Source organism: Quercus lobata, chromosome 2 (genome assembly GCF_001633185.2).
Source record: "Quercus lobata isolate SW786 chromosome 2, ValleyOak3.0 Primary Assembly, whole genome shotgun sequence".
Classification (NCBI taxonomy): Eukaryota; Viridiplantae; Streptophyta; class Magnoliopsida; order Fagales; family Fagaceae; genus Quercus; species Quercus lobata.
The window spans coordinates 77,819,584-77,833,946 of NC_044905.1; the positions used below are offsets into that span (position 1 = coordinate 77,819,584).

Genomic DNA, 14,363 nt, shown 5'->3' on the forward strand with positions numbered 1-14,363 from the left:
AATAGGTCCTTACAAACAAAAAGAAAAATCCCAATAAATTTTTTATTTAATTAAATTTTTGAAAGAGATATAACTTGCAACATTAATAATGAGACTATTATGTAAAGATTTCAAAATAAAAAAAATTCTATAAGAAAATTGTCAAACAGTATGGGTATTTTAGTTAAAATATGAAGTTCTCTTTTTATTAAATTTTAATCAACAATGACCAACCTACAAAATATACCTAGAGAGGCCGCTGTCAAAACCCATGTTCTTTTATTGATAATTGAATAGTTACAACATGGAAAAAAGTCATGTTTATAAATTATACTTACACGTTTGGCCTTTTGTCATATGCAGGATGCAGTCAATGCATTCTTCAATGACTACTAATTTGTCACCGTCTTCCTCCTCTGGCATCTCCTCGTTCTCCCTCTTAAATCTCACCTGTCAAAGGTACTCGAAGTTCACAAAATCCTCTCCTTGCACAAATATGTAGGCGCTTGTGTGGCTACATATAAATATCAGATACCGTCAATTAATTTGGTGACTTTTCTATATGCACTTTATATTTGCTCCTGAGAATCAAGTACCCACATATACATGATGTCCAAAATTATCATTCTTCTTTTCCATATCCTTCTCTATTCAGAATTGAAGCCTTCAAAAGCCCAAACTTGGATCAAATCAGGTTACTGGTTCTCTGGCATTGGGTCTCCCATTTCAGACATAAACTCAGCCTTCTTTACTCACCTTATTTGCGCTTTTGCTGATGTAAACTCTTCCTCCTACGAGCTCTCCGTATCGTCCAGTGATGCGCAATACTTCTCCACCTTCACAAACACTGTTAGCCCAAAGAACCCATCAGTCACCACTCCTTTCCATTGTTGGCGGAAACGCAAACCATACTACCCTTTCATCAATGGTTAGCACGGCCTCTTACAGAAAATCTTTCATTGACCCTTCAATAAAGATAGCCAGGCTTTATGGCTTTCAATGCCTAGAACTTTGTTGGGTTTCGGCGAACACAAGCTCATCCGACATGACCAATATGGGATTACTATTTCAAGATTGGCGTGCCGCTGTGAATTCTGAGGCAAAAAACTCAAGCCAGAAAGAATTGATTTTGACTGCTGCTATTCCATACTCACCAAATTCAGATACAGTTTATCTCCCTGTATACTCAATTCAGACTAACTTGAACTGGGTCCATGTTAATGCTTATGACTACCATGCGCCCGGATGGTCAAACTATACCGGTGCTCATGCAGCCTTATATGATCCATCGGGTCAGGCTAACACGGATGATGGTATTGGTGCATGGATTGGTAGAGGCTTGTCTACTAGCAAGTTGGTTTTGGCATTGCCCTTCTACGGCTATGCGTGGACACTAAAGAACCCCAATGACAACGGAATAGGTGCTCCAGCAACAGGTCCTGCTGCCATTGCAATTAAAGATGATGGAGTCATGAGGTATAATCGAATCAAGAGCTATGCTCAGAGCAATGGGGCTGCTATAATGTATGATGCTACATATGTAGTAAATTACTGCACAGTCGGATCAACTTAGATTGGCTTTGATGATGTTGAGGCTGTCAGAATTGTTAAAAAATATAAAGTGTGAGAAAGACTGAATAGTCTATATATTGATGTGTGTATAATAATGTACAATAGAGAGCCTTATATAGGCTAGATATGTGTGCAGTACAAGTAAAAGGAGTAAATTACAAGTACAGTATACTGGGCTAAGCCCAATGGGCTAAACTAGTCTAAGCTATACACTAACATCCCCCTTCAAACTCGAGGTGGCAAGGAGGAAGCCAACTGGAGTTTGGATATAAGATCTCAAAGACGACTAGGCGGGTGAGTTTTGGTAAAGATATCAGCAGGCTGGTCAGCAGAGGAGATGGAGAATAACTTGAGATTTCCTTTCTTAAGATGCTGGTGAGTGATGTGGCAGTCGATCTTAATATGCTTAGTGCATTCATGGAAGACATCATTATGAGCAATGTAGATAGCACTACGATTGTCACAATAAAGAGGAGTGGCAGTGGGCTGTGGAGCATCCATGTCAGCCAAGAGCCAGCGAAGCCAAACAAGCTCACAAGTGGTGTCGGCAAAGGCACGATACTCAGCCTTAGTACTGGAACAGGAAACCACATCCTGCTTCTTGCTGCGCCACGAGACCAGAGAAGTACCTGACAGGAAACAGAAACCTGTGATTGAGCATCGATCAATCGGATCACCTGCACAGTCAGCATCTGAATAAGCATGAAGCTCGAGAGAAGATCGAGAGGAGTAATGCAGACTATGATAAAGTGTGCCTTTGACATATCGGAGAATCTGAAGAACAGCAGCATAGTGGACAGAACGAGGTGCATCCATGAACTTACTAACCATACCCACGGCATGTGAAATATCCGGACGAGTAACAGTGAGATAGATCAAACTACCAACCAACTGACGATAGCGAGTAGCATCGGATATAGGTTCATCGTCCAAGGGTGTGAGCTTTGCATTGTATTCCAAAGGAGTGGAAACAGTCTTGTTATCAGTGACACCGGCTTTGGAGAGAAGATCAGAAGCATATTTAGTCTGGGAAAGATAGTATCCATTAGAGGATGAGGTAACCTCAAGCCCAAGAAAATAGCTGAGAGTGCCCAGATCTTTCATCTCAAAATGCTGACTAAGGAAGTTCTGAAGAGAGCGGATACCTGCAGAATCATCTCCAGTAATAATCATATTATCAACATAAAGAAGAATAAGAGTGATACCAACAGAGAATCTTCGAACAAAGAGAGCAGTGTCATGAGGAATCCAAGTGAAACCCTGCTGAGCAACAACTGAGCTAAACTTTTCAAACCAAACTCGAGGAGCCTGCTTAAGGCCATAAAGAGCACGGCGAAGGCGGCAAACTTGATTGCCTGAGTGTGGATAGTCAGGGGGTGGTTGCATGTACACTTCTTCATGGAGGTCTCCATTGAGGAAAGCATTCTTCACATCCATTTGATAAAGAGGCCAACGGCGAACAGTAGCCACAGTAATGAGACATCTAACAGATGTAAGACGAGCAACAGGAGCAAATGTTTCCTCATAGTCAATACCATACTCCTGAGTAAAGCCCTTGGCAACTAGGCAAGCCTTGTATCGTTCAACAGATTCATCAGTCTTGGTTTTGATCTTGTAAACCCACCTACAACCTACTACAGACTGACTAGGAGGCAAATCAACCATATCCTAAGTGTGATTCTTATGAAGGGCATCTAGTTCTTCATTCATAACTTGCTGCCAAAGAGGGTCAGTATGAGCCTCACGATAGGTGTGAGGTTCATAGAGAGTGGCAAGAGCAAAAGAGCAATGATAATCAGTGAGATAAGGGGGAGGAATGCTTACCCGAGTGGAATGACGAAGTTCAGGACCAATAGGAGACTCAGGAGAGGGTGGTGCCACAGGATCCAAGACAGGCGGGTCATATGCCGGAGACAGAACCGGAGATGAGTCGTCTGAAGAGGCAGTCGATGCTGAAGAATCCTCCACAAGTTCAAGATAGAGAGGGAGGAAAAGATCAGTAAAAATGGGAGACTCTGAGGAAGAAGATGTAGGAAACTGCTGAAGACTCGTGAAAGGACAATGTTCCCAAAACTCAACATGACGGGAGACACGAAGGCGATGAGAAATGGGATCATAGCAGCAAAATCCTTTTTGAGACACACCATAACCAAGGAAACAACATAGACGAGTACGAGGTTGGAGTTTTGTTCGTTCATGAGGAGGAAGAGAGACAAAGCAAGCACAACCAAAAAACCCGAAGAGAGGAGTAGTCAGGAGTTTGACCATAGAGAAGCTCAAATGGTGATTTGTTGTGTGTCGTTGGTGAAGGAATACGATTAATGGTGTGCACAACAGTGAGTGCGGCCTCACCCCAAAAGCGCACAGGAAGAGAGGCAGAAATGAGAAGGGTGCGGACAACATCAAGAATGTGACGATGTTTTCGTTCTGCACGACCATTTTGTTGAGAGGTGTAAGGACAAGACCGCTGAGGAAGAGTACCATGGCTGTCTAAAAAGGATAGGAAAGATTTATCATTATATTCTTGAGCATTATCTGATCGAAAGACTTTAACGGTGCAATTGAACTGTGTTTCAATCATTTTATGAAATGTTTGGTAAATAGACACAAGTTCAGACCTATGGTGAAGCAGATAAATCCAAGTATACCGAGAAAAATCATCCACAAATATGACAAAATATTTAGATCCCCCCTCAGTGGGAACAGGGGCAGGACCCCAAATATCAGAATGTATAAGATCAAAAGGGGCAGAAGAAAATGAGTCATTTTTATTAAAGGGCAATTTTGTTTGTTTGCCAAAATAATAGGAAGTACAATCAAATTTTTGAAACTGAACTGAACCTAAATGACCTTGAGAAGCTAATAATTGAAGACGAGATAAGGATGGATGACCAAGACGAGCATGCCATAGATCAGGTGAGGAGGTGGCAGTGGTAGTAGCTGCAGAAACAACTTGTGAAGGAATCTTCAAGTCATGAACCTCAAACATGCGACCAACCTTACGGCCTGTCCCAAGCACTTGACTCGTCCGAGGATCCTGCACATCCACACCATGATTAGTAAATAGAAAATCTATGCCTAATTCGCAAAGTTGACCAACAGAAAGCAAATTGAGGGATAACTTTGGAATATGAAAAGTGTCACTAAGGGATAAACAAGGAGAAGAGATTGTTCCTTTATGACTAACAGGCATAGAAGTTCCATCAGCAGTGTAAATGGTGATTGGATGTTCTAAGGGTGCCTTATCAGAAAATTGGGATTCATCAGGAGTCATATGGTTACAACATGCAGTATCAAAAAACTAAGGTTGTTTACCTGAGGTGACAGAAAGGGCAGTGGAAGTGCAGGATAAAACCTGTTGAACAACTGCCTCAATATCAGCCGTAGTAAATGAGGAAGCTAAAGATGGACCTGTAGGAACTGATGGATCTGAAGGACATATAGCAGCTGCTTGAGGAAGAGAAGCTTTATTCTGCTTTTGCACAAATTTCTATAGCTTACGACAAACAGAGATGTCATGGCCTTTGGCACGGCAAAACTTGCAGTGAGTACCTTTGGAAGACTGAGAGGTGGGACGCCCGGAGTTTATTCGCGGAGGAACAGTGAATGCAACAATGGGAGACTATGGTGAGGGTGTAGCCAATACATGATCAGATGATGTCATGTGATAAGTAGGCCGATGATTCTCCTAAAAAATGAGCTCCTTTACTGCAGCATCAAAAGAAGGAGTAGGAGACCGGCTAAGTAGAGAAGCCCTAGTAGGCTCAAAATCCTCACGTAAACCCATCATGAAGTGCATAAATCTACGGTGATCCCGATATTTGACAAAGAGCTCAATGTCCTTAGAACACACCAGTGGAGGATCTGCAGCAGAGAGTTGTTCCCACATAGTAGAAGTCTGAGAGTAAAAATCAGAAATAGACTGACCTGTCTCTTGGCGCATTTGATAAAGTTTTGATTCAATGTAAAACTCCAAGCTTGAATCATTAGTGCAGTTATAACGATCGGCCAAAAATTTCCAAGCAGCCTCAACAATTTCAAGACGAGGAAGAAGATTATGAATGGAGGGAATAGAAGTATTGATAAACCAAGATAAGATCTTACTCTGAATACTCTCCCATTCCTCTAGACGTTCTTCATAATCATCTGTTGTAACAGCAGTCTTAGAAGACTCTTCAGCAGCTGTGGCTTTGGACTTAGGGTCTGGTACTGGCTTAGGAATTGAACCAGTCACATATCTCCACAGTTTATGACCCTTGAGAAAGACAGTCATATTCTGAGACCATGCATGATAGCTAGTAGGACCATCCAACATGATGTTGATAGGACGTATGATATCTCGTTCACTTTGTTGAGCCATAATGAAGAAAATGACCAAAAAGTGATATTTAGATACCTCAAATGCAGAAACGGAGCCCAAAATCAGAATTTACGTGAAAAACTGAGCAAGACATGTCCTGTTGAAAAATTTTGACTAGGTCAACGGTCAACGGTCAAAGTCAACGGTCAACGGTCAGGCCTGGTCAAGTCAACGGATGACATGTGCTGACGTGGAAGTGTGACGTCACACTAGGGCTGACGTGGCAGTCCATGAAACAAAGCTGGCGCTTGGGGCACGTGTTAGCGCGTGTGGCGCGTGGAGTAAGTCTGGTCTGGCGCGTGTGGCGCGTGAGTGAGAGTGACGGCGCGTGGTGGCATGTGGAGGCGCGTGGAACGTGTGCTCGTGAGGCAGAAACTTCGAGCGGCGCGTGGAGGCGCGTGTGAAGAGGTTTCTGGCCGTTCTTGGTTGGGTTTTGCTCGGGATTGTCTGTTCTATCACTCAATGCCTTTGCTTTGACAGTTGGATGAGCAGAACAATGAAATCCGAGAGTTGCTGGGACTGTGGGCGTGACGGCGGTGACTCGCTTCTGACAATGACTACTGGATGAAGGCGAGGGCAGCGAAAGAACGCCAGAGATGTCCACAGGAACCAGAAAATCAGAGGAATGGCTCTAATACCATGTTAAAAAAATATAAAGTGTGAGAAAGACTGAATAGTCTGTATATTGATGTGTGTATAATAATGTACAATAGAGAGCCTTATATAGGCTAGATATGTGTGCAGTACAAGTAAAAGGAGTAAATTACAAGTACAGTATACTGGGCTAAGCCCAATGGACTAAACTAGTCTAAGCTATATACTAACAAGAATTAAGGTTTCTTATGCCAGAGAGAAGAAGCTACTTGGTTACATTGTGTGGCAAGTCCCATTTGATGATAATTGGGCACTTTCTTTCGCAGGTACGTACAGAAGAGATGTTGCACTCTTGGTATTCCTTTTTTTTTTTTTAAATTAATTTTTCTCTTGCCAGAAAGTTAATTTAATTGCCAACATTTTTATTGTATTAGCCAAAATAATTAAGAAACCAATATTTTGGATGTCCTATTGTGTTTAATTGAGGAGAAAAGATTCACTAGGGCTATTGATAGGGCTATTGGCTAAGGCTTGTAAAAATGTCAATGTCTTCCCCATCTTTCAATTAATCATGTTGAAATCTCTCTCTCCTCCTAGCCACTCGTTATAACATTGCACCCAAAGGTCCCACACATGAGCTTTGATTATTGTCCTTGTGTTTAGCAATAAGTCTATGTGCAGTGGATTGGTAATTTCTGCCGTAGCCGTAAAGCAACTGGCTTCTTAAATGATTTTTGTCCTAATAACTTGGTAGGCCATCAAGACCTGATTTTCCATGTATTTCATCGGTTAGCTTAGAAACAGATAGAGACTTCAATGCCAGTTATCCCCAAGGGAGGGACTGCAATAGAAAGATGCTAAGTAATATACCATGAAACGAAGCAAAAATTTTAGGACAACTTTTGTCACAATTAACCACATGATCAACTGTGATAAACTGTGACGAGTGGAAAAAAAGTGGCAGGTTAATGTTTTAGTCAAAATTTATCATATAAAAAAATTGTGTTAAAAGTTATGACATTGATTGAATTCAAATTCTCTGTCTCATTTTTTTGTATTCAACTTACTATATATTTAGAGAGAGAGAGACTTTTAAAAGAATTCAATAGCTCAGGTTAAGGGATGGATGGGGGTTAGTGATGGATTGAGCTTGGTACTAAGGACGCTAGTGGCTATGGTGATAGCCTAGGGGCTAGCTAGCTGGATCTATGAAAGGAGCAGATCTGTGATTTGGGTTAATGGGGATTGATTGTGTGTGGCACTATTTATTCTTTAATTTGTAAAATACTGATGAGGCAAGCTGGAATTGAAGGGTGTAAACCCCTCCCCTCCCCCCCCCCCCTTTTAGGCCACGACTATACAAAATTTACAATTTTAAACTCATAAACTAAACTATATGAGATACCATTCCTTTAACAATTAAAGGTGTCAAAAATGACAAAATCTGAATGACATTGTTTCAAGATCTTCTGTGACATATTAACCTCTCATTACATTAATGAATTGCATTGTCAGCGTAAGGGGAAGAAAATAATGGACGACCCAAGTGGCAATTATTAGTGATCATTTTGACTACAATTGCTACTGTTGCTCTCCTACTATGCCTTTCAGTGTATTACTTACGGATGAGGAAGCTAAGATCCAAAGGTAGCTTTTTTTCTTTTTTCTTTTTTTTCTAATACATGTGTTATAGTTCCCATCTATGGTTAGAAGGATTACTTATTATTCCCATGATTTAAGAATTAATATTTTAGGCTTTGCTTTGCTTTTTATTCTTATTTTTTCAATATTGGAATTGTGTTTATAGCTAAAAAATTAGAGTCCAAAGCTAATAAAATAGCAGCTGCGGGAGATTCAGATAGCAATGTCCCTAATCCGTAAGTCTTTAGTTTCATTAACATTGAGGTAGTTACAGATAGATTTTCATTTAAAAATAAAATCGGAGAGGGAAGTTATGGCCCCGTTTCCAAGGTACATCTTTTACACTAAAGCAATTGGCAGAAACAAGAATATATCTATAAAACAATTTCAATATCATATTTTATTGCTGAATAGGATTAGGGACAACATTTTTCACAATTGTTAATATGATTTGTTGTGATTTGTGTATAATAAAAGTAGTGCCATTTGTAGACTTTATAAGTCATGTTTGGAGTTGTGAAAATGTTGTACTAGCAATACTCTTATCAGCATGAGTAGAAAATATCTTGAAGTATCTTTTTGGCTGAATAATACCAATAATAAGTGCGTGTATTTCATCAGGGTGTGTTACCAAATGGAAAAGATATAGCAATGAAAAAACTTTCAAAAATATCTATGCAAGGATTTGAGGAGTTCAAGAATGACGTTATGCTTACCGCGAAACAACAACATGTAAATCTTGTGCGAGTTTTGGGATTTTGCATTGAAAGTGATGAACAAATGCTAATTTACGAGTACATGCCAAACAAAAGCTTGGACTTCTACCTCTTTGGTCTGATATCTTTCTTGCTTCCAATTACATTATTTGAGATATGTTAAATGCAATTTTTCACATCTTAGTTCTCTATTAGCCCAATATGATTATATAACTGATTATTATAATATGTAATTTGTCATAAACCCTATCAGATGCGACCTATTGGATTGGAAAAAATGTATTGTCATCTCGCAACTTCAACACTTCAGATAGCCATCATGTCAAACCACCATCCCCACCTCCCACACTCCCTAGACTCCGACTCCCCACCATCTTCACCTACCCACCATCAACAGGCTTCCAACTCCAGCAACCTCAACCCCGACGCATAACCTTTTTATCCTTCAGCTCTAGTGGACTACCTGACTCCCCACATGTCCTTCATCCACCCCCTTTGCTCGCCACAACCCATTATGATCCCTCAAGTTTCTCTCTAGCCTACCACTCCAATACAATGGCAGTCACAAATCATTCACATTCGCATGGATAGTTCCTATCCCTCTCATTAGAGTGAAAGGAGATGATGACGAGTGGGAGGAGATGATGACTCAGGAACTGGTGCCTCCCACACCACCTTCCTCCCCAAGAGTATCTTTGGTTTGAACTCGTTAGGTTCGCCCAAGACATCAGGCCACAAGAAGTGTACCTAACTTACCACCAAGGCAAACCTTTCAGGTCCATGACAACATGGTCTTTGGAAGCGAAGACCTTCAACTTCCTGACCAGGGAGGAGCTCATGTATTCGATGGAAACCTAACACAACAAATTGGTCATAACCCACCTATCTGACCAACACCGAACTATGGCTGTCAACGTCATATCGTGCTTAGGAAAGGTGGTATTGCCATTGCAATACAAGATTTATTTGGACCCTTTGATTGTGCTGCAGCCATCGCCATTGCCCTCTACACAAGGGAGGATGTATCCATCCACCTCTCAAACCTTACCTTCGAGTCGACTTCATCCTCCTCCGCCACCTTTCATGAAGATTGCAACTTGGAATGTTAGAGGAGTGGGGAATGCCCGCTTTCGCTTGAATGTGCAAGACCTGATCAATGCATATGGTTCAGACATACTTGTTATTCTTAAGCCACGTATCAGTGGCAACCATGCAGAGAATGTGATTAGTCAGGTGGACCTTCCTAGGCATTTCCGAGTGGATCCGATAGGTCTTTCTAGTGGGATATGGGTGTTGTGGGACGATCGCAAATGCAATGTGGAGGTTGTCTAAGCTACTGAGCAGAGTGTGGCCATGATTATCAGGGTACCCTCTCCTTCCCAATATACACCCTGGTTATTTTCTGCTATTTATGTTTCTCCTATACTTCATAAATGCATGCATTTATGGACACATCTTAAGCATGTTGCATCTGAATATAATATGCCATGGTTAGTTATGGGTGACTTTAATGAACTTTTAGATGCTACAGATAAAATAGGAAGGCAGCCACTTATAGTATCATGTGTGCATGCCTTTCAAGAATGTTTAAACCAGTGTGGCCTTTTTGATCTCACCACCAGTGGACCTAATTGCACCTGGACAAATAAGAATTGGGATTGGCGATGGCACATTAGGGAAAAATTAGATAGGGCTTTTATAAATGCTGATTGGCAAGTGTTATTTCTGTTGTCTTACTTAGTTTTCATTCTGATCATCATCCTATTATTATGTCCACCGAGGGGTGGGAGTGGCATTCCCCTATAAAACAGTTTATTTTTCAACCTATGTGGCAGACCCACCCTCTCTTCCATCAACTAGTCACCACATGTTGGTTCTCACATGAATCCAAGGTTATGGGATTGGACAACTTCATGGTTAATTTCTATAAAAAAAATTCACCACCTTCAAGGTTGTCTAGCTGATTGGAAAACTAACGTTTTGGTCAAGTTGCCCAACATAAAAAACGCATGCATGCTTGGCTCTTAGGTACCCAATGAGCCTTATGCCGCCGACCTTCCCAATTTTTACTACAACTAAAACAGCACTTAATTGCTTGGTATAATGCTATTTTATACCAAGAATTCCTACTTTGGCAAATGAAATCTAGAATTCTATAGTTGTCCTATGGGGACGGCAACACCCACTTTTTTCATGTCCAAGCTAAAATTAAACACGCATGTCAACATATCGCCACCTTAAAAGATGATTCCGAGGAATGGCTCCGGGGCTCTAATCTTCATAACCATGTCACCACTCACTTTCAGTGTTTTTTCCCATCCGAGTTGTCGGGTGCATTGTTACCTCCCCCATAGATGTTATTCTCTTCCTCAAACTTCGATCCTCAGGCTCTGTGCGACATTTTCATCCATTTTTCGAATAAGGAAGAAATTTGTGCCACTCTCTTCACTATGCACCCTATAAAAAATCTCCGGGACCGGATGGTTTCCATGCCTATTTTTATCAACGCAATTGGCAGATTGTGGGTGAGGATATTGCAAAATTCATTCAAACATTGTTTCTCACAGCATGTATTCCAAAGGACTTAACTCAAATAAAGTTAGTGCTCATCCCAAAAGTTCCTAATCCCGAATCTGTGACTATGTTAAGGCCATTCAGTTTATGTAATATGTTGTACAAACTACTAACTAAACTTTTAGTAAATAGGCTTAAACCTTTTCTTCCAGCCATGATTCATCCAGCCCAATCTGGGTTTGTCCCATGTAGACGAGCAACAGATAACTACATCCTTGCGCAAGAACTTCTTCACTTTATTCACCACTAGCGAGGGAAAAATAATCTCCTAGCAGCGAAAATTGACTTGGAGAAAGCTTATGATAAATTGGAATGATCCTTCATTAAGTATTCCCCACTCCTATTATAGACTTAATCATGGCGTGTATCTCATCCTCCTCAGTTTCTATTTTATGGAATGGGGTGGCGAGTGTGCCCTTCCGTCCATCCCGTGGCATTAGGTAGGGAGATCCTTTACTTCCGTATCTTTTCATTCTTTGCTTGAATCACTTGTCATTATCGTTAGACTAGGCAATTCATACTAAAAAACTTTCTCCTATTCGGGTTGGTCATCACCTTATTGGGTTTAACCATATCTTGTTTGCGGATGATATTTTCCTTTTTGCCAAGGCAAATATTCAGGATTGCACGACCCTCTTTAATATTTTTTCGTACTTTTGTGAGGTGTCGGGTCAGATTTACAGTGCTACTAAATCTAAGCTATTCTTCTCACAGAACACTCCTTCGAATACCTAGCGTAGCATTTCTTCTCTCACTAACATGCCCATTGTCCAAGATCTTGGAAAATATTTAGGCATGCCTCTTCTTACTAAACGAAAATCGACACAACTTTCCAACCCTTATTGGACAAAATTCACACACGCATACGCGCTTGGCAATCTAAGCTTCTCTAACAGGCGGGTAGGTTAACATTAATTAAACCCGTCCTTTCCCCCCTCACATATTATCAAATGCAAACAACTGTCCTTTCTAGGAGTGCTACAAGTAATATAGATAGGTCCACAAGGGATTTCTTATGGGGCGACACATCGACACAACGGCATGTGTACCTTATTAATTGGGACAAACTTACCAAGCTTAAGGTCTATGGTGGGCTGGATATTAGGGATTCCAAAACTACCAATGATGCCTTTCTTATGAATCAAGCGTGGCGAATATGGAGGAACCCGCATTCTCTATTAGCCAAGTTTCTTTCTCAAAAAAATTACCGCACAACTGATTTCTTGCAGACCACTTCACATACTGGATCTCACTTGTGGAAGGCTCTGTTGTAGGGGCGGGACCTCTTGTAGGGTGGTTTGAGGTGGATTATTCGTAATGGTCATAACATAAATTTTTGGATGGATCATTGGATACCCTCGGGACCAATCTAAGGTCTCATTAACGACCCACTTCTTCCTCATGAATATGAGTTCAAGGTGGCTAGAATGATCATTGACACTTACCAATGGGATCTCACACCCCTTAGTATGGTATTTCCATCGACCATAACCCAATTTATTTATACTCAACCACTACCTATTCCTGGTTCTCCTTCTACTCTTACTGATGACTGTGTCTGGGACCATCACGCGAGTATTTGCTCAGTAAAATCCGCTTACCATTCTCTTGTACCTAAATCCAATGGGGTAACAGGGAGGACATTAGTAACATGGTCTTGGATTTGGAAGTTGAAAATACCTCCTAAAATTCAACTTTTTTTTTTTGGAAATGTGCACACCATCGCATCCCTACCAAATCTATCATTTTCCCTCATGCTGCCTTGAGAGACCAAGTGTGTCACCGTTGCAATGAGATTGAAATGCCAATTCATGTTCAGCGTGATTGCCACTTTGCATGTCATATTTGGTCCTCCTTTCCAGTGCACTTACTTCTGATTTTTTCAAGCTTGAGCTCCATGATTGGGGTAAACTTAATTCCAAACTTACTTCCCTTTCGTGTTATATCCCATGGAACATTATATTTGCTTTTACCATGTGCGTGATCTGGTTGGGTCGAAATTCTTTGATATTTACAAGAAAATTCATTCCTTATCATATTTTAAAACAAAATGCTATATCTCATGCCACAGAGTTTTTCTTCCTCAGCACTGCTAAGTCAGGGCACTTATCCCTGTCGTCCCTCAAATACATTAGGTGGAGCTGGGCTCCTTTCCCTTATGTAACTCTTAACACAGATGGAAGCTCATTAGGTAACCTCGAAGAGTTTGGTGTGGGTGGTGTGGCACACTCAGCCAATGGAGAATGGTTGTGGGGTTTCTCCTTGCACCTGGGGGTCACCAATAATACTATGGCTGAACTATGGGGTATTAGAGAGGTGTTGGTTCGAGCATGGGCCAATGGTCATCACTGAATTTGTCTTCAAACAGATTCTTTTCTTGCTTACAAATGGTTGAATACTAATGAGGACTATCCTATGGAATTTTCTAACTTGATTTTGGATTGCAAGTGGCTCCTCAACAGGGATTGAGAGGCGCATGTTGACCATATATGGAGAAAGGCTAATAACTGTGCAGACTTACTGGCAAAGAGGGGTGCTTCTCAATCAGAACGGGAAGTGTTGTATGATACATGCCCTACATTTTTGTGGCAATTTCTATATTGGGACTCCATGGGTTTTGTCTTATCCCGGAGTCGTCGTGGTTAGTAAAGACCTAGTAGTGTTTTGGTTTGGTTTCAGCTATTCCTCTCTTCGGTTTGTGTTGTTCGGATTGTGTTTATCTTGTTTTAGTTTAGTTTGTGTGTTGATGTGGTTCCTTGCACTATAGTCCTGTTGGAATATTTCTGTTTGTAAGACTTCTGCTTGTCTAATATATTTCCCGTTTATGCAAAAAAAAAAAAAAAAAAATTCTTAAATATTTCATAGCTTCATAAATGTTTCAAGGGATAAAATAATTACAGACAAAAGTTGTTCTATAAAATGGTAAA

The 14,363-nt window shown here is 40.8% G+C and overlaps 1 protein-coding gene across 1 annotated transcript; it reads left to right on the forward strand.

The window, feature by feature from the left end:
- The first annotated feature begins 588 nt into the window (after window positions 1-588).
- Window positions 589-9,025, forward strand: LOC115971392 (class V chitinase-like). Its single transcript, XM_031091291.1, has 4 exons — window positions 589-907; window positions 960-1,503; window positions 6,761-6,860; window positions 8,768-9,025. The coding sequence occupies exons 1-4, from the start codon at window positions 589-591 to the stop codon at window positions 9,023-9,025; spliced, it is 1,221 nt and encodes a 406-aa protein (XP_030947151.1).
- The last annotated feature ends 5,338 nt before the right edge of the window (window positions 9,026-14,363 follow it).

Excerpts from the sequence above, each read along its gene's own strand:
- LOC115971392 (XM_031091291.1), top strand. The coding sequence starts at position 589 with ATGTCCAAAATTATCATTCTTCTTTTCCATATCCTTCTCTATTCAGAA. Across the intron at positions 908-959 it reads ATACTACCCTTTCATCAATG|CCAGGCTTTATGGCTTTCAA; the intron begins GTTAGCACGGCC and ends CAATAAAGATAG. Across the intron at positions 6,861-8,767 it reads GAAGAGATGTTGCACTCTTG|GGTGTGTTACCAAATGGAAA; the intron begins GTATTCCTTTTT and ends GTATTTCATCAG.